This window comes from Triticum aestivum, chromosome 7B (assembly GCF_018294505.1).
Source record: "Triticum aestivum cultivar Chinese Spring chromosome 7B, IWGSC CS RefSeq v2.1, whole genome shotgun sequence".
In the NCBI taxonomy this organism is placed as follows: Eukaryota; Viridiplantae; Streptophyta; class Magnoliopsida; order Poales; family Poaceae; genus Triticum; species Triticum aestivum.
In genome coordinates this window covers 673,525,983-673,545,591 of record NC_057813.1, presented here as the reverse complement: position 1 = coordinate 673,545,591, position 19,609 = coordinate 673,525,983, and the positions used below count along the sequence as shown (strand labels likewise).

At 44.4% G+C, this 19,609-nt stretch overlaps 1 protein-coding gene across 1 annotated transcript; it reads left to right on the top strand.

Annotated features, from left to right (window-relative positions):
* Positions 1 to 4,129: 4,129 nt before the first annotated feature.
* Positions 4,130 to 6,475, top strand: LOC123158420 (serine/threonine-protein phosphatase 7 long form homolog). Its single transcript, XM_044576415.1, has 7 exons — positions 4,130 to 4,210; positions 4,293 to 4,889; positions 4,968 to 5,246; positions 5,322 to 5,527; positions 5,614 to 5,851; positions 5,966 to 6,091; positions 6,173 to 6,475. Exons 1-7 carry the CDS (start codon positions 4,130 to 4,132, stop codon positions 6,473 to 6,475), a joined length of 1,830 nt encoding a protein of 609 aa, XP_044432350.1.
* The last annotated feature ends 13,134 nt before the right edge of the window (positions 6,476 to 19,609 follow it).

Sequence of the window (19,609 nt, the reverse complement as noted above, 5' to 3'; positions counted from 1 at the left end):
TATGATTTGATTTTACACAATCACATTAATATGGGCAGGTAAATCACTAGCTAACATTAACGTAATAGAATATTTATATCCCGTTGCAACGCATGGGTATTATCCTAAAAAAATGCCTAAATACAGTGATGGTTTAGCTAGTTGGTGACGGCTAGATCAGAATACTAAGTTCCTTCGACATACTTTTTTTCGGTACTCCCAGTCATATTGCTAGTTCATTCGGAGGATCGCTCCTATCAATTCTAAGCTTTACCTTTTAATTTTAGCAGCTCTTTGAGATTGGGACTAGAGAAAATGCCCCAAGTGAAATTAGCAAACCCCGACTTCGCCGAAGATATCATCTATCTTATTCAAAACTTTGGTGCATGTCTTGGTTCGGGTATTATAAACTTGTAGAACTGACATTGACACGCCTATGAGCAATTTCTCATCATCATGTGTCACCATCACCGGCATCACAAGCATGGTGTTTTGGGCCTTGGGTATCGTGTATGATTCATCCCAGATGTTTTTATCGGGATCAATCAGGATCCAAATGTCTGCGCGAGTCCACTTCTCCTATTCATGCACCACACACAGAGAGTCGTTGAGCTTGACTATTCATATTTCCGTGTTCTTACGAGTCTCATAGGACTAATAGTTTTTTTTTTGTTGGACAGCACACAGGACTGATAGTTTAAAAAGAGTAAAATGCAAATGTGGTCTCTAAAGTTGTTGGCGATGTACAAAACGATCCTCAAACTCATGAATTGTTCCAATACAGTCTCAGAATGTGTGAATACCGTTTCAATACGGTCCTCGAACTCAGTGCGCCGCTCGTAGGCTTCAGACCTTTCTATCAGCAGACCTTTCTATCTTTAACTGGGTGGGGCCCATCTGTCAGTGATAAAATAGGATCGTAAATATTAACAGTGAACCAGTTTCAAACCAGCGACCTAAGGCTGCCTTGGTAGACTGAAGACCAACCCGCCCGATTCTAATTGATGCTCAAGACATGAGTTAGATATTCTATTAGAAGAAACTATTAGGGAGCCGTGAAGAATGGTAGTCGCTTGATTTGTGTTAATGTGATGCCGCTAATTTCATATGAATTTTTATTAATTATATCCGCTGATCTTTTTTTCAATTTTTTTGAGATGGTCAGCTGATTTAACTAACCAATTTTTTACGAAACTAGTTTCACATTTGAAGTAGCAAAAACGATAACATAATGAGATTCCACGTCATTTATTTGACTTCCTTACTAAGCACATTGTTTTCCAAAACCATTTAACATTGCGTCCATATGAAGATTTTTTTTGCGGGGGCCATATGAGGAATATTTTTTTTCCATGTTAAAAAAGGAGAATATTTGTTTGCAGTTCTGCTTGATTTTGCTTGAATGAGATTGCTAACTACATGTGTTTTTTATTAACTATATCAACTAAGTTATTAGAGTTTTAGGAAACAATTTTGCATTTGAGGTACGGAATAACGATAGCATAATGAGATTCCACATCATTCAATTGGCTTCCTTATTAAGCATTGTTTTTCAAAAGATATTTAAGATTGCTTCCATGAAGAATATTTGTAAGTCATATTTTCACAATCAAGAGCATCGACTGAGATTGTTGTTTTGCCTAGCAAGTCAGCCAGTGGTTGTAGGTTCAAAACCCGTTCACTGATTATTTTAATTTTCTTTTTTATTTCACTCTTGCTCGCAATAACTGGCAGGTGCGTCCCATCCTGCCCAAACTCTGGGAAAGTATCAGGTACTCCCATCCTTGGGGTACCCCAGGTCCTCCAAATTTAAAAAACCATTCTTAAATGTAACATTTTTTTTTGAAAAAGTGAACGTTCATAAGGAATAAGGAATGTGACCACAACTCCACAACTCCTAAAAATTTCAGATCTAAACTCAAAATGCACATTGAGATACAAAAAAGTGAAATCCAGATGTGAATAGCGTAAATGTTGCTTTTGTCTTTTTTCTTACACTATTCATGCTAGATTTTACTTTTTTGTTTCTCAATGTATGTTTCAAGATTGGACCTGAAATTTTTAGGGGTTGTAGTCACATTGCTTGTAAACATTTACTTTTTTTCCGGAATTTTTTGTTACATTTAATAATGTTTTTTAAAATTTTGAAGCACCGGGAGTACCCCAAGGATGGAAGTACCCACTTTTCCCTGAAACTCTTTCTCACGTTAAGCTCCCATCCTTAGGTCAAGATACGTATGCGCGATCGTAGCCCAGGACGGGTGCACCAAGTTTGAGGATAGTATTAAAGCAGTATTCGGAAGTTTCAGGACCATATTGAAACACTTTCTGAGTTTGAGGACCGTTTTAAACATCACCACCATGTTTAAGGGGCAAACATGCATTTTACTCTATTCTAGGATAAAAAGATATACTTAAGTAGGAAACATATGAATGAACTAGCCATTGAACTCTTCTACTGCGGGTCAAAAGAATCAGAAAGGGCATGGCATTCCTTGGATTGCAGAATATTGGCGATGATATAATTCCGAACTTTACCATCCTGTAAATTTGGTGGATAATTATTAAGTAGCAATGCATTTCTCTGATTGTGTGTGATATCACACAACGGGATTACCGTTGAAGAAGAGAAAATACCTAATTACATAAATCAGACAAGCGATGGATATGTATTAAATAGCAATCCAATACTTGAGAATGTATGATATGATATCACACCGCAATATTACATTCGAATAGGAGTAAATACCTAAGGCAAATTTTAACATGCTCCCTCTTACCCCCCCCCCCCCCCCCCCTTTTTTTTTACATATGAGGTAAGAAGTTAAGAGTTAATCCGACCATTACATAAATCACAGAAATGGTGAGGAAGTGGAGACGAAACGCTCCAAGCGTAAGTTGCAAAGAGCCATGGTGCCAGTGAAAGGTCCCCGTCCCCATCATCTTCGTGCATGTCCGATCATCGAGGACGTATATTTGCAAGAACGGCGGTGCGAAGGCTCTGATGGGCAGTAAGGTGCCCTCATTGCAGTAGAAGAGTAGCTTTCTACCATCAGGCATCATCCTCAAAGGCTTCACAAGATGGACGGCCGTGGGCATCTGGATCGTGTACGCCTTGCACCATACGTCCCTGTTGGGATCAGGGTTTTTTTCACTGTTTTGACCCATGTGGCAAACTTTAGCACGATTTGACCCACTTTTGAAACTTTTTTCGTATCTGACCCAAACCGAGACGCCAACATTCGCGGCGTTCTGCTTGCACTGAGGACGCCGCGGACCCTGGCGTTTGGCACTGACCCACCTCCCTGGTCAGCCAGTTTGACCGTTCGACGTGGCAAAGGGCTAAACGCCATGGGTCTTGGCGTTTACCCCTGGAAAGCAGAAAACCGGCCCGAGCCGGCTCGGGTGCAGCCCAACCCATCCAGACGCTCGAGGCGTCCTCCTCCTCGCGGCGGCAGCTACAGAAGCTCCGCTTCTCTCCTCCCCTCACCCAAATCAACCCCAAATCACTTATTTCTCTTCATCAAAAATGTGGATCTGAGCCTCCCCATCTTCCTTGAGGTATTCTCCACCAGATCCTCCGATTATTTTGGGTTCAAAACTTGTATTTTGGCAGCATTAATTCATACTTGTTAGAACCCTAGGATTAGTATTCTTTGCACTTTTTTGAGAAAGGGGAGCCCATGGCTTGGTCATGTAGGTATGTTGTATACTTTAGAAGAGTTGGCATGTGTTTATATGGTAGGATTGGGAAGAGAAGGCATTTGTGATAGGGTTGGGCATTTTAATTTTAGTTGCTATGTATATGGATTTAGATAGATGATTGCTTGAAATATAATTCTAACATATTTGTGTATTTTGTATGCTTGATTCTTATAGAGATATGGTCATATAATTAGGATGTTATATTGAGACTTTGTTATGTTGTGTTGCCATTGAAATTTTGTCATATATAGATAATTGGTCTTGTTATCTTGACATTGAGATATGTTGCCCCGTGCATTGAGATTTTGTCATATATAGATAAACAGGTTTTGTTATGTTGCCATTGAGATATGCATTTATGTTGATATTGTTATGCCAAAAATATGATATGTAGGATGTTATATAGTGTTATGTATGTTTCATTTGTTCATGCTTGATTTGTAGGATGGCGAGGGAACGGTGGTACCACGGTCTTCATAAAGGGTACGACAAAGACCATCGTGCGCGGGACATTGAGAATAACGGGGTAAGACTCAATCTATTTGAATTCTTGGTTATGACTTGTCAGTTTTGCTAGGCACTAACCATAATGCAATGCTATTTTGCAGGAACTAACACCTATGCGCATGAGGGGTCATAGTGCCCACGACTGGCCGTGCGACGAGCGGTATGAGCCATACTTCGAGAGATTGGGCCTTCTCCCGTTCGTGCTTCAGTTCAAGCGACACGCTCCGTCGATCGACCATGGGGCGATGACCGCACTTATTGACCGTTGGAGGCCAGAGACACACTCGTTCCACTTGTCATGTGGAGAGATGACCGTGACCTTGGAGGACATGGCGATGATCAGTGGCCTTCCAATCAATGGAGAAGCTTTGACCGGCACCACCGTAAGTGCTAATTGGCGAGATCGTGTTGGCCAATTGACAGGTGTTTTCCCCGAGCCTCCTGAAGAAGGCGAGCGTGACAGTGAGAAAGTGTTGCATCATTGGCTCCGAGGGGAGAGAGGAGTAGTATGCCCTCCGGACGCCAATGAGGTTGTTGTGCAGCAGCACGCCCGAGCATATCTGTGGTATCTGTTAACGAGGGTAGTGTTTCCAGATTCTACCGGTAATAAAGCCCAGTGGATATTCTTGGACCTACTAAGTGACTGGGACCGTAAGTACAGTTGGGGTTCAGGAGCACTAGCATACTTATATCGTCAGGTAATTAGTAACCAAATTGTCAATTTGTTTGCATTTGCAATTTCGCGGACCTCTTATCAACAATTTCTGAATTTGCAGCTCGACGAGGCATGTCGTAGGAAGAAGGGCACATCTGGTATGGGTGGCTTTGTTTGGTGCCTTCAGGTTTGGATGTGGGAGCGGATGCCCGTTGGACGCCCCGAGAAAAACAAGACACCTCCTGAAGGATGGGTCGCACATGACGGGAGGTATGGAGAAGATCCTTGGCGGTTTCCGACCGTCGCCTACTGTTGGGAGATGGCGAATGTGTACACAGGCAGCTCGGTTGCGCGATACAAATGCTACATCAACGAGCTGGATATGTTGACTCATAAGCAGGTAATGATAACTTACGTAAGAGCACATCAATTGTGATGGAACCGTGTACTTAACTAGTATCATCTTGTGTTGTAGGTCGATTGGATGCCATATGATGCCGATTATGCTTTCCGGCTGAACGAGATGTGCACACGTGACAGGAATATTTGGCGGGCGAGATGCCCACTGATATGCTTCTATGCTGTCGAGTGGCACTACCCAGACCGTGTCGCAAGACAATTTGGGAGAAGGCAAGGGACACCAAGGGATGAGAGTTTCGAGACAAGCCAATTTCTGCATCGGTGAGATAGTTGTAGCTTTGGATATATAGTAGAGCATTATGAAATACATTTCTTGCTAATGCTTTCATCTTGTACATAATTTGCAGAATTAGTCGAAAGAATAACCCGGAAACTTCGACTTGGGCCATCAAGCACTCCGAGTGGATAGATTTGTGGAATCAAAGAGTGGCCCTAGTGGAGAAGGAAAGAAGACAACATAGTGATTCAGTATACGAAGAGCATCTGAAGTGGCTTGCGGGACGTTACCGGTTGAAGCTAAAGCCCGGTTGGAACCGTTCGGAATTGGAAGAGTTGGATCGTGAGAGCGGGTATATGGACTTCAATGTACAAACGAGAGACAACGAAGGGACACAACTTGACTATGCATAACTACACGACCGAGTGGTATGCTCCACACAATTAGAACCTACTTCGAGTGCATTTAAATGTACTTCAAAGATAATTTTCGTGATCTTCATTTTGGAGGGCATGGAGTTATTGCATTGTGTTAACGAGGCTGGTGTAGCACTTGGTGAAGATGAGGGAAGTGGATCATCTGAGAAATCTCTTAGGAAAACAATGAAGGTATATGTTACCTCTATTCAAAAACCTCCATCTTTGCACACTTTTGACTTACTCTAATATTGCATCTTTGTTATGTTGCAGAGTTTCATGAGTCGATTCCACAAGATGGCAGCTATGCTCTCTTGCCATGGAAGTAAAGCCGTCTTCACGGCTAGAGCTTCTACTAGCCGGGACAATAGACGTCGTCGTCGTCTTGTCTTGCAACAGGAACAACAAGAGGAGCAACTGCAAGAAGAGCCAGAGCAAGAGGAGGCGCAACAAGATGAAGAGGAGTACAATCAAGACGAAGAGGAGGTGCTTGGGATGTCCCAAATGGATGATGCGCCTGAGCCATCACAGCCCACACAACGCACGCCGCGCAGCAAAAGAGGAAGGAAGAAGTGAATTAGTTAATACTAGATTCTCGCGAACTTTGTTATGTTTGATTCGTGAACTTTGTTACGTTTGATTCGTGAACTTTAGAAGTGGCGTGAACTTTGCTACCTGGACTTGTGTTTAATTTGCACTTATGGAGTGCACTTTGCTACCTTCATGTTGTTGTGTTGCTATGATGGCGTGAACTATGGTACCTTATTGCTCTCATCCTGGAAATATTGCTTAGTTTTGCTGTCATTTTTGCTGTTATGCTTAGTTTTGCTGTCATCCTTACGTTTTGCTGTTATGTTGAAGTTTCTGTACAGGCTAGACGCCATGGTCTCTGGCGTTTTGCCCCTAGACGCCAGGAACCTTGGCGTCCTGGTATGCAGATGAGCCACAGCAATTCCACCTTTCTGGATATGGCCAAAACTTAGATCCACGACAAATCCCAAATTAGAACAAACTTTTTGGAAACTCATAAATAAACGGTCTCAAATTCGTGACATATAACATAACTTAGATCCACGACATAAGCATTACATAGTTCAACTGACATACACAGTACAAATTTTAACGGGCATAGTTCAAATGACATACAACATCACTTAGTTCCATGACATAGAACATCACATAGTTCAACCCCTCGAGTTCTTCTTGCGTGAATTCTCTTTCTTATTTCTCTTCTGTGAATCATTCTTTTTCTTCTTCTTGCTTGCATTGGCCCCATCTGGCACCGAGGAAGTTGGGTCGGTAGGTAGCATCGAGGAGCTTGGGTCGATATATAGCAACGATAAGTCGGGCTCATAATCTAGCGGGATATGTTCCAATTGAATGTCATTGTTTGGTCCAGGGTTGCAATAGATGACACCCGGTATTTCAAGAACCCAATCCCAACGAGCAGCCTGGGTCGGTATCGGGGACATAGCTTCATTGATTGCCCAGTCAATGATCTGTCCAGGCCTATTCAAGTCCATCTGACGATATTCTAGCATAGTTGCATAAAATGCTATTTGCCTACCTAGATCACTTCTACAATCAAGTTCAGCCCTTTCCATCTTGGCAAAATTATTTTGCGTTTCAGCGATGACATTATCTGAGTCATCAGAAAAATATAACCGTGCAGAGTTCCTCGCAGCTTCATTCCTTGCATCGCAACTATTCACCCACAGAGTCATCTTTTCTTTAATGAGTTCGCGGTTCTTTTCATCCGCCGCATCCATATATTTCTCAATGAAAACCATCTTTGCATCATTATTAAGTGCCATTCCTACAAGAGTGACCTAACATTAAAATACAACTCTATAAAGAAGTATGTAACTCTATCACTAATCATAAGCATAACAACTAGGGTAATCCTAATCCTAATCCTAACCCAAATCGTAAGCATAACACTAGGAGCATGCATACTACACCAACTAAATTCATTAGGCTAAAGCTTTCTAACACCGTATAAAACACTACATATGTATCCTTTTTTTGCAAAGGATTTGAAAAAAAGGAAAAGCTAGGGTTTGAAATAATCCACTAAATGTGATGGATTGAACCAAACAAATCATGGGGGTGTATTGGATTTACCTCAATGGTAGTAAATGACTTCGATCCAACGGTCAAATGGGACCGATTTATGAGAGATTTGAGGGGGGGGGGGTTGGTTGGGGAGAGAGAGCGTGGGGGGCAGCAGCTCGGGGTTGTGAGGTTGTGAGGTTGAAGAATGAGTTATGGAGTGGGCCCACAAGGCCTTATAATCTGCAAAAGGACCAAAACGCCACCGACCTTGGCGTCTAGGTGGGAAGAGGGGCAACCGCACATTTTCCTCTCTGGTTAGGGCCTAAACGCCTTGATTCCTGGCGTCTAGGTGGGCAGAGGAGCAACCACAGAATTACCTCTCTGGTTATGGCCTAAACGCCATGGTCTCTGGCGTCTGGCGCAGAGGTGAAGACGCCGTGATCTCTGGCGTCTAGGTGTGCAGAGGAGCAACCACACATTTTCCTCTTTGGTAAGGGCCTAAACGCCGTGGTTTCTGGCGTCTTGGCAGAACAGAGCATTTCTAGCATCTGGGCAGAACAAAGCATTTCTGGCGTCTGATATATGACAATTTTGTTGCACAATTCACCACATGGACAATTAATAAGAAAGTTCCCATCAAATAGCATAACTTAGGTTCATTACATAGTGTCCATCAAATAGCATAACTTAGGTTCATTACATAGTTCCGATCAAATAGCATAATAGGTCCATGACATAGTTCATCACAAATTCATGATACAATCCTCAAATAGCACATTCAACTAAATTATTGGGTCACACGCGGCCATTTCCCCTTCTTGTCGCGTGCCTCATCCTCCTCTTGTGCATCGCGAGCCCTCGCAAGCTTTCTTGCCCTCTCGTCTTGACGAGCTGCCTTCTCTTTGCGCGCCCTCTCCTCCTCACGCTTCTTCCGCTCCTTCCTCTCCCTCTCACGACGTTCCTTGTCTCGGCTCTCTGTAAGGATTCTTCAAACCATCGCTGTCTCCTAAGGCAATCTTGAAGTTGGTCTTTTTGGACATCTTCTGGCACTTCATGATCTATCCATGTGAAGTACTTGCAAAGAGGAGGAGGTGACTACACACAAAACAAGTTTTTGTTAGTAATATAAAATGAATCATAATGGAGAATAGCCTACTTTTCTGACATACCGGTGGGATGTCATAGGCGTTAGTGGGACGCGCGCGATCATGTGCATAGTTGGGACACACAAAATATCTTCTTCCTTCCGTCCACGACTTCTTCCGGTCAGTGGAGACCTTCACCTTGCACTCATCTGCACACCAACATGAAGGGGTTTTCACATCCTTCTCCTTTGTCTTGTCCAACCTTGCCTCCTCCCACTTGCTCGGCATGTCCTCTTGGTCAGCGCACCGTGGCCTCGTCGTGGAACCGGATGAAGCCATGCCTATGAGAAGAAGAATTGTTAGAAAATTACATGAACAAACTTAATGCAAAAAAAACACAATACAAGAAAACAAGAAAAGAATGAACAAATATTTACCATTCAAAATTGGTCAACCATTTGGATTATGCAAATAACCAAACGCCGACCCGTTATCAGTCCTCCGTACTCTTGTACCACCACCGGAACCACCTCTACGAGCACCACTACTACCCCCTCTAGGGCCTCCATTAGCGCCACCTCTACCACGTTGTCCACTCCTAGCACCTCCTCTAGGGCCTCTAGCAGCACCGGAACCACCTCTACGACCACCGGAACCCCCTCCTCTACGACCACCGGAACCCCCTCTGCCACCACCTGCCTGACTCGTGGTTGGATTGCCCTTCTTTGATGTTTTCCTTTTCTTAGAGCATGTTCTCACATTGTGTCCCGGATTGTCACATTGACCACAGTTGATAGTGTCTGGAGGCTCCATAAAGTGCCCGCTACCAAATTGGTTCATGCCAGTGTATCCAGCTAGGTTGTCCATATCGCCTCTCAACCGTTTCTGTCTGATTCTACCCTTGGGCTCAACCTTCAGCAAAGGATCGGGCCTAAGCTCCGGGCCATTATAGTCAGGCCACTGCGATGGGTCTAGGAAGGGTTGGAATCTAGGGGCCCATGTCAACCTAGTAGCTTCAAGATCGAACTCATGCATCCTCACGGTTGTCCCATCAGACACATGTATATTTCTTGACGACGCCGCCGTCAAAAGATGAGAGCATGGCCAATGATACTTACTAGGCCTCTCACACTGACACCACCGTCTCTTAAGGTGCACCTCGAATGCACGACCACCATATGACATACCATCTCTTGTTGTCCCACCAGGCTCGTCGATTTGGTAGGTCATATCGTAGGTGTTGAATAGCCTAAGTTTCTGTGCTGAGGACTTGCTTTGTTGTAACATCATCCACTCTTCAACCTTTGGTGGATATTCCATTTTTTCACCAATCCACTTCACGGTTTCCTCTGAATGCATCAGAAAATACTCATTAAGCTTGAAGAAAGTATATTCCACTATTGCAGTAACTGGCAATGGGCGGGCACCTCTGAGCACATTGTTAAAACATTCGACCATGTTACTGGTCATGTCTCCATATCTCCAACCTCCTTCGTCATGAGCGCGTGCCCACTTGTGTTTCTCCGGAAAATTTCGTGTTAAGAAATCTTTCCCTCCTTCGTTTGCAGCTTCGTAGAGCTTGTCATAGCGAATGGTGAACGCACCGGTGCTAAAGGCCACGCAAACATGGGTTAGATCCTTGCTCAACTCCTTGCTCTTACATGCCCTGTAAAAGTTTGCCACGAAATGCCTCATGCACCATCGATGGTGGAGCTTTGGAAGTCCTGGAATAACAATGTCCATGGCTTTCAGTATGCCTTGGTGCCGGTCTGATATAATGCACACTTCTCTATCACGAATGACATTTTCCCTAACATGACGCATGAACCACTCCCAGTTGTCTTGGTGCTCGAAGGGCACCAAACCAAATGCCACCGGCAACACATTGTCATTGGAGGAGTGCGCCATTGCTACCATGATTGTGCCCTTGTATCGGCCGGTCAAGAATGTGCCATCAATAGACAAAACCGGACGGCAATGCTTAAAGGCCGTGATGCATTGTCCGAAACTCCAGAAGGCACGGTGAAACACCCCATGACCATCATCCTCGACCACATGGTACATGCCGGGGTTCCTATGGGCAATCGCTCCCAACAACCGCGGGAGGCGATTGTATGCTTCTTCCCAACTACCATACAACATCCTTAAAGCATTTGACTTGGCCTTCCATGTCTTCCCATACTTGACTTTGTATCCAAACATTTTTTTCACCGTCGTCATGAGGAGATTCACCTTCACGGTTGGATCACTTGATACTTCTTTCATTAATTTAAACCCGAGAAACTCAGACGTGAGTTGACGATGTGTTTTAGGCTTCTTTTTTGACGGTGGCCTGCACGAGTGAGTACACACACAACTTGTTAACAGCCATTGCCCGGTTTTAATTCTTCTTCCATGGACCGCCCATGGGCATCCTTCTTTGTCACAATGGATGGAGTAACGCACTTTTTGGTCCGAGTGCCCAACAAGATATGGTCTATGGTTCCTAATAGCATAGTCACTTAGCCATACTTTAAAGGCCTGCAAACTCACAAACTTCAACCCTTTCTTCAAGTAAGCATTCTCGTCTTCACCCTTGACCCTTGGTTCGCCCGGTTCCGGGCAAGCTCTTGGTTCTATCGCCTTACTCATGCCACCATCAACTACCGCCTTGTGGGCCAGCCTGAGATCACAAAACAATGGAGTTCTTATTTCCAAACCGGTCACCTCTGTGTGTATACGGTTCTCTCTCTCCGTGAATCCATCCACGTCCAGTTCTTCCTCCGGACCTTCATCATCCGAGTCATATGCATATGCACGACCATAAGGGATCTCACGGTCCATGTCCTGCTGCCTGACAAACGCTTCCAAGTCACCGATGTCATTGCCATGAATCTCATCCTCTTGCTCATCATCATCACTGCATCCATCCTCTAGTGCAAGACGAGCCCTTTCAAGCTTCCTAACTCTCTCCTCCTCTTGAGCCATCTTCTTGTTTTTGCATGCCATGTCCGCCTCACGCTTCAGTCGTTCCTTTTTCTCCTTCTCATTTGCATGAGTCTCATCCTCATGCATGTCATCATCATCATCACCATGACCACATTGGACATCACCATGACCATCAACATATTGTTCATTAACTTTTTCAAGAGCATGCCCAACAACTTCATTTTCTTGGCTAGGTGACGGTTGGCTAGAAGTATTGGGGGCATAGACCTCGGCACTATCCACAACACGAGCCACACTTCTACACGGGGAGGACACTTGGCGGTTCAAGTCAATATCAAGCCGCGAACCTTGCCCGTAGCAAACAATTCAAGTGACATGTCTTCCGAGGCCGCAACTTTACCCTTGTATATCCCCCAATGCAACTCGGAGATGATAGGCATATTCTTCAGTCGAGATTTTGTTCCCACCCCAACATCATACCTTCCTATTAATTCAACTTTATCATTGGGGTCCATCCAATTCAACTTATCTCTTACTTTAATAACAACCTCATCATAACTAGGACTTGTGTCGAATACCACCACTTCCTCGTTGTCACTTGCAGTTTTGGTCACAAATGACGCTTTGTCCAAATAATGAACATTAACAAGTCTATCATCCATCTAAAAGGGACAACAAACAAGATGAAATGACAATTATAATGCATAGTTGCAAAAACTATGCAACTCTAATGAAGCAATGGCAAGCTATATATCCTAATGAGTTGTGTATCCAAAACAAATTAAAACTTATGTACTAAATAAATCATGTCATTAGCTTAACACATAACCTAACCATAACCATCATATTTATCAAATCCATCATTTGTACCCACAAAATTCATATCCCATTACTACTACCACAACTACATATTAATTAAAAGCCATCCAATACCAAAGGATTTGAATAAATCTAGAAACTAAGGTGCCACCTAGGGTTACATAATGCCACTAAAATAACAAGAAATTACCAACAAAATTTAGGGAGCCGGGGGAGATTACCTCAAACAACAAGGGAGAGAAAGATCCACGGAGGAAAATCAAATTTGGAGTGGGATTTGAGTGAGCCTTGAGGTGGGAGAGAGAGGGGGGAGCTCTCCTTTGTTCTTCTTTCTCGGGATGGAAGATTGGGAGAGTGTGTGGAGAGGCCCCACACACTTTTCCCGTGACCACTTATCTCTCAGGGGGGTAGACGCCAAGGTTCACGACGTCTAGGGTCGGTGTCGACACTTGCCACGTCGGACGGTCAATCTAGCTGACCAGGGAGGTGGGCCAGTGCCAAACGCCAGGGTCTGCGGCGTCTTCAGTGCAATCAGAACGCCATGGATGTTGGCGTCTCGGTTTGGGTCAGATACGAAAAAAGTTTCAAAAGCGGGTCAAATCGTGCTAAAGTTTGCCACATGGGTCAAAACAGTGAAAAAACCCGGGATCAGCGGCGAATCTACTGGGGGGTCTTTAACAGGCTCGAGCCCCCCCCTCTAGCGATGCAATTTTTTTACTACTACTCTTAAGGGCCCAGCCCAGCTAAATATTGGACTTCAGCCCAGCCGGACACCACATGTTCGCTCGCACCAGGCAACCTCGTTCGTTCTAGTGAGAGAGACGGAGGCAGAGACCACCCGCTCGTGAGCCGCCCCCGCCCGCCATGTCTCCTGTGCCCTAGCCGCCGCCGGCCGCCGGAATCTCTTCATCGCGTGCTCATCCCAATCAACCCCAGTCTCCAACGACGGTGCTCATCCCCAACGGCTACTCATCCCCTCCCCAACACCGCGCCCGGTGGCATCCTTGTCTGATCCGGCGGCAACGGCGAGGTCGTGGATTTGGGGGCTTGGTCTGCCTCTTGCTCGCCGACGACCAGCATCTGGTCAACGTGTCCAGGCTCTGGTGTAGTCCGGCCTGTGCCACCGCCGCTGCTCTGCTCTGAAAGTATGAAGGTTGATTCACTTGATTCAATTTCAGTTTTTCAGATTTTTAGACTTAGGTAGCTGCCTAACTATATACTGTAGGGGCGAATAGCTCCCATGCGACGTCGTTGGTGTTAACTGTCTCTCATGCGACGTAGTTGGTTGTAATGGCTCTCATGCGACGTCTCCCAACGCATAAATAGCTCAAGCAAGACAACCCATTTACGCGTTAGTTAGGTTGAGGTTTGGTTAGGACACTGTGGGTTATGTGCTCTGACTGGTGGGTCCACCTAGGGCCACGTAGTCAAGAGTCAACCGTCCACGACTCGACCGGTGACTATGTGACCGTGCTCGACTCGCCCGTGCTGGACTGGGCGAGAGGCGCCACCGTAAGCATCTTCTCCGGCAGCGGTTTCTTCTCCGCGGTGGTGGAGCGCATTTCTCGGCAGCGGCAGAGCTATTGCGAGGTGAGCCCGAAACCCTAGTCCCACTCCCTGGAATTTTGGGGGATCTGTGTTCTCATGCTGTCCCTGTTTCTTGGTGATTTAGAATCTCGATTGGATCCGGGGGCTGTTTCGCCCCTTCTGCGCGGCCCGGTGGTGGAGTGCCTTTCTCGGCAGCGGCTGTTGCGAGTGAGTATTTTCTAAACACTAGTCCCATTCCATTGAATTTTGGATAAATCTGTGGCCTCATGCTGCCGGGCTGCCCCCGTTTCTTGGCGTTTTAGAATCTCGATTGGATAGGAGATGGAGCTGGATGAGATGGAGCGAGGAGACAGTGCTTCAAATCGGTAATGCCACCCTCTTTTCGGGCTTTTCTCTTTTAGCTGTTATCGAACTCGATTTGGTAGTGCTTGCTATTGACAAAACACGCTGACAAAACAGGGGAGGTTCAGGTTCTGCCACCACATTCACAATTATAGTGGAACTTTTTTCCTTGTAAAGCCAAGCTCAGTGATGGCAGTGTCCAAGACATTGATAGAGATACCACCGTGAGGTTGGATGTCGAATTTGCAGATGTTGATCCCCAGGAATTGGAGAGCATGAAGGAGAAGGCCGTGGGCAATTTGGTGGAGAGAATTGGGGAGAGTATTATTTGGGGTCCAGAACAAGAGGTATCTCTGCAACGTTTCGATAACTATAATGGTGAATATGTGAGAATTGAAGATGGAGAATCCATGGTTGCTGATATTGATCAGCAAGAAGGGTGGGCAAGCAAACAAGTAACATTTTATGAAGAGCTAATTGATCTGCAAACTCATTCCAGAGTTGGTTATGTGCCATCAAAGATGGCTGCACAGGTGGAAGATGATGAGTGGGTTTCACAAAAGAAGATGTTGGCATTGTTGACTGAACCGACTGTAGTAGTTGAAGATACAGGGATTGATGTAGATGGAGAGGAGGGAACCCATGGTGCTAGGAAGATTGTTGTTGACTGGAATGTAGTAGAGTTGAATGAAAAAACAGATTTGGTCATTACACCAATATCTGACATTGATATGGCCGAAATGTTTGGCATTCAAGTTGATGACAAAGATAAGGAGAAGAATGACAGTTCTTTGCCTGCTGATGGTAACACAGGCCCTAGAAATGCAAATGAGGATGAAGAAGAGCTGATGAGAGAGGCTGCAGATGATGTGGATGATGCAGATGATAATGAGCTGGTTTGTTTGTATGACAAAGAGAACCCATTATTGAGGTGGGAAAGTTGTGGCCAAGCATGAAGGAGTTTAGGATGTCTTTCAGGACCTATGCAGTGAAAAAAGAGTTTGATGCCAAGACTATGTGGACTGATCGAAAGAAATTTTATGCTCGGTGCAAAGGTTATGATGGTGGTGGCAATCCTTGCAAATGGTACTTGTCTGCCAGACTACAACCTGATGGAAGTACAGTAAGGGTAAATCAAATACCACACCAGCATACATGTATGACCACTTCACAGAGAGTTTCAAAGATGACATCACAGCTTTGGGTTACAGAGAAGATTACTCCTATTTTAGCCAAGACTCCAAACACTACTGCAAAGAGGCTTAAAGTTGACTTGGAGAAGCTGTACCCCATCCAGCTGCAATATACCACAGTGTGGAAAGCAAAACAAAGGGCCATGAAATCATTGTATGGTGACTGGGCAAATACATTTAGGATGTTGTATAGTTTTAAAGCAGAGGTGGAGAAGAGGTCACCTGGGAGTGTGGTGGAGATAGATACAGAGGTAACAGAGGATGGCAGGGTTTTATTCAGCAAGTTTTTTATGTGTTTGAAGCCTTGCATAGATGGATTCAAAGCAGGTTGTCGTCCATATTTGATCATAGACTCATCTTTTTTGACTAGAAAGTGGAATGGTCAGTTGGCTGCATGCAATGCTCTAGATGGACACAACTGGATGTTCCCAATTGCAATAGGAATGTTTCAATCAGAGACAGAGGCATCATGGATATGGTTCATGATGCAACTGAAAAGATGCATAGGGCCAGTTTCTCCTTTGGCCATCCACACAGATGCATGTAAAGGGTTGGAAAATGCAGTAAAATGTTTTCCCCCATGCCGAGCAGAGGGAGTGCTTTGGACATATGTGGATGAATCTGATAAAAAAATTCAGAGGAGATGAATTTGGGCCCATGTGGCCAGCAGCAAGATCATACACCAGACAGACACATTCCTATCACCTTGGTAAGATAATGGCATCATGTAGTGATAATGAATTTGCTTCATGGTTGAACACCCACCATTCTCTGTTGTGGTATAGATCAGGTTTTAATACTGCCATAAAATGTGATCATATCAATAACAACTTGGCAGAAAGTTTTAACAACAAAGTGAAGGATTTGAAAGACCTGCGTGTGCATGACATGGTGGACCAAATAAGGATCATGATCATGCGTTTGTGGGAGTTGAGAGGAAAAATTGCTAATATTTTGGAAGGGGACAAGCTTCCAGCAGTGGTACAACAGGTGGTCAACAGGAGTAGAAATCTTTCACATCTATCTGTTGAGAAATCTTCCTTGTGGGGTGCTGAAGTTAGAGATACAAAGAGTGGCAAGAGGCATGTGGTAAATACTGAGTTGCATGAGTGCACTTGCCAAGAGTGGCAACACACTGGAAAACCATGTGAGCATTCCATACTTTTTTTGGCATCTAAACCCAGGTTAAATATGCACCCATATTTGCATGAGTATTATTCAGTACAAAAATTCAAAGCTGCATATGCAAGTCCAATTCCTGCACTGACTGACCAATCTCAGTGGCCTGAGGTGGAAATAGAATTTACCTTGTGTCCCCCTGTCACTAGAAGAAAGACCGGGAGGCCAAAACAGAGCAGATTCAAAGCTTGGTTTGAGAAAGGTGGTTGTAGTAAGAAGGAAAAAAGGAAAAGGAAAATAATGATAAGCCCAAAAGGGCTAAAAAAGGTAACAAAAATAGGTGCAAGTTGTGTGAGGTACTTGGGCACAGAGTTGGTTCATCCAAATGCATCTACACTCCTCAGAGGCCAAAGTATGTTTATGTTACTGTTTTTGCAAGTTTTTGATTTTGCTACTTGTTCTAGTATCTAACCAAGTCAAATGCTTTATTTTTTAGGAGGAAGCGTGCAGAAAAAGCCCCACCTCTTGTTGTTGAACAATGCTGGCCAGTGAAAAAAGCAAGACTCAATGGCTTTAGAAGGAAGAGCACTAAGCAGATAATGTTTGGTGACAAAGATATGGAGCAAACTGAAACTGTTACTGCTGAACATGAGCTAAGTGTTTCTGTTTTGGACGATGTGATGCATACTGAATCTGTTTTGCAGGCGCTAGGGCAATCTGAAACTGTTGCAGATGAAGCAACTGTTGTGCTGCCATGCGAATCTGCTTTGACAGCTGTGTTGCCATGTTTGGAGGTTGTGCTGCCAAGTGTTGAGTTGCAAACTGAAGTAGTTGAACAATGTGTGCCATCTACTCAATCTGCAGAAGTGCAAACTGAAGAAGTGGGACATGGTCAGGTGCAAAAGTTGAGGGGGCCTAGTGTAGTTGGCAAGAAAACCAAGGGGCCAAAAAGCAAGAGCATCAGCATCAACAAACTATGCGCCGTGGAACCAAACAGTGGAAAAAAGGAGAAGAAATCGGGTGGTAGAAAGAAGCAAAAGAAATAGAGTCGAAATCATTCAAATTTGATGTGAAAACTTAAGTTTGTTGTCATTTGATGTGAAAACTTATGTTCTTTCATGTGAAAACTTATGTGCTATGATGTTGATTTGACTTGAAATAAAATTCAAATTTGAACCGAGATTCAAATTTGAACCTATCTCCAATATATTTGGGGCTCATTTGTTTGTTCTGTGATGTCGCATTGTTTTATGTACTACTATGCACTTTAGTTCATAAATCCAACCCTTTTTGTGAAGTCCAACTCATAGTCACTGAAAATATTGTCTAAACAGGCTCCAAAGTAAGGGAAAACGGCCCCATTTCTAAGCAAGTTTTTTCGACCTTCTCAAAATCACCCAAAAGATTTTCTTAGCTTATATTATACCTATATAGGATCAATACGAAGTCTCACCTTTTTTTGAATAAGTATTCATATTATTTAATTTATTTTTGAAAAAACACCCTTTAATACAAAGTAAGCAATAAAACAAGTTTAAAAATTTAAAAATGAAAAAATAACTTCAGATCCTCCTTAGTCACTCCAAAATGAAGCTAAGGTGAGGTTTTTGATTTTTTTGCATTTTCAAAACCTCAAACCCTCTTCTCACTCCTTTGAACTCTATGCAACCTCAGTCGAGATAGTCCAATTTGTGAAGGTTTTTTCATGCAAAGATCATTAGATCAAGTTTATCATTTTATATCGTAACTATGTAACATAAAAAGACTACATGCGCAGGTTTTTCATTTTTTAGATTTTTTTTTGAATTAGTTATACACATTTGAATGTTCGGTCAAACCTTTCAAAACCCCGTTGACTGCCTCCAAAACCCATGTAACCCTAGCGCCAAACGTCCACCGTCAATCTAACCCTAACGCCAAACTGCGGCCGTCGGATAGGCCTTCTAGAAGGATTCCGGGGGGGGGGGATCTGTGGGAGCCCTGATTCTCCAATCTGATTGGCCACCATTTTTTCTCTCTGACGAACAGATAACATTGAGCGGGGGAGCATCTCAGTGACCGTTGGGCCGAGCGGATCGGGCCCGGCAGAGCCTGGCGTGCATGCGCACGGTCGTCGAGACGGGGGGATGGGCTGCATGCGAGAGGGTCAATGACATGTGGGCCGTCCCTGTCCCATGCATGCCATGCAACATCGCAGCCTAGCTATTCTGTCCCATGCACGCATCGACGCAGTAAAGCACGGCAGGGGCGCGGGCTTGCATGCACGCATCGACGCAGTAAAGCACGGCAGGGGCGCAGCATATAGGTACATCGCATCCTAGCTATTTTAACAAATGCATGTTTGAACCTGAGACACGGGACGGAAGCGTCGGTGGTGCAGCTCCTTTTTCAGTGTCACGCGCGGATGAACGGGCATGTTTCCCACGCGGCGTCACCGCCGATGCAAGTGCACAAAATGATGCATCTCGCCTGTGTCGCCGGTGCCTCTTTGGATGCTCTGCCCGCCGTTTTTGAATTAATGCTCGCAATTACTCTATGCCAGTACGAACGGAGAAGAGAAAACGATCGAGAAGGCACCGTGTACCCATTGACCACGGCTGCAACGCGGCTATAAAAGGGCA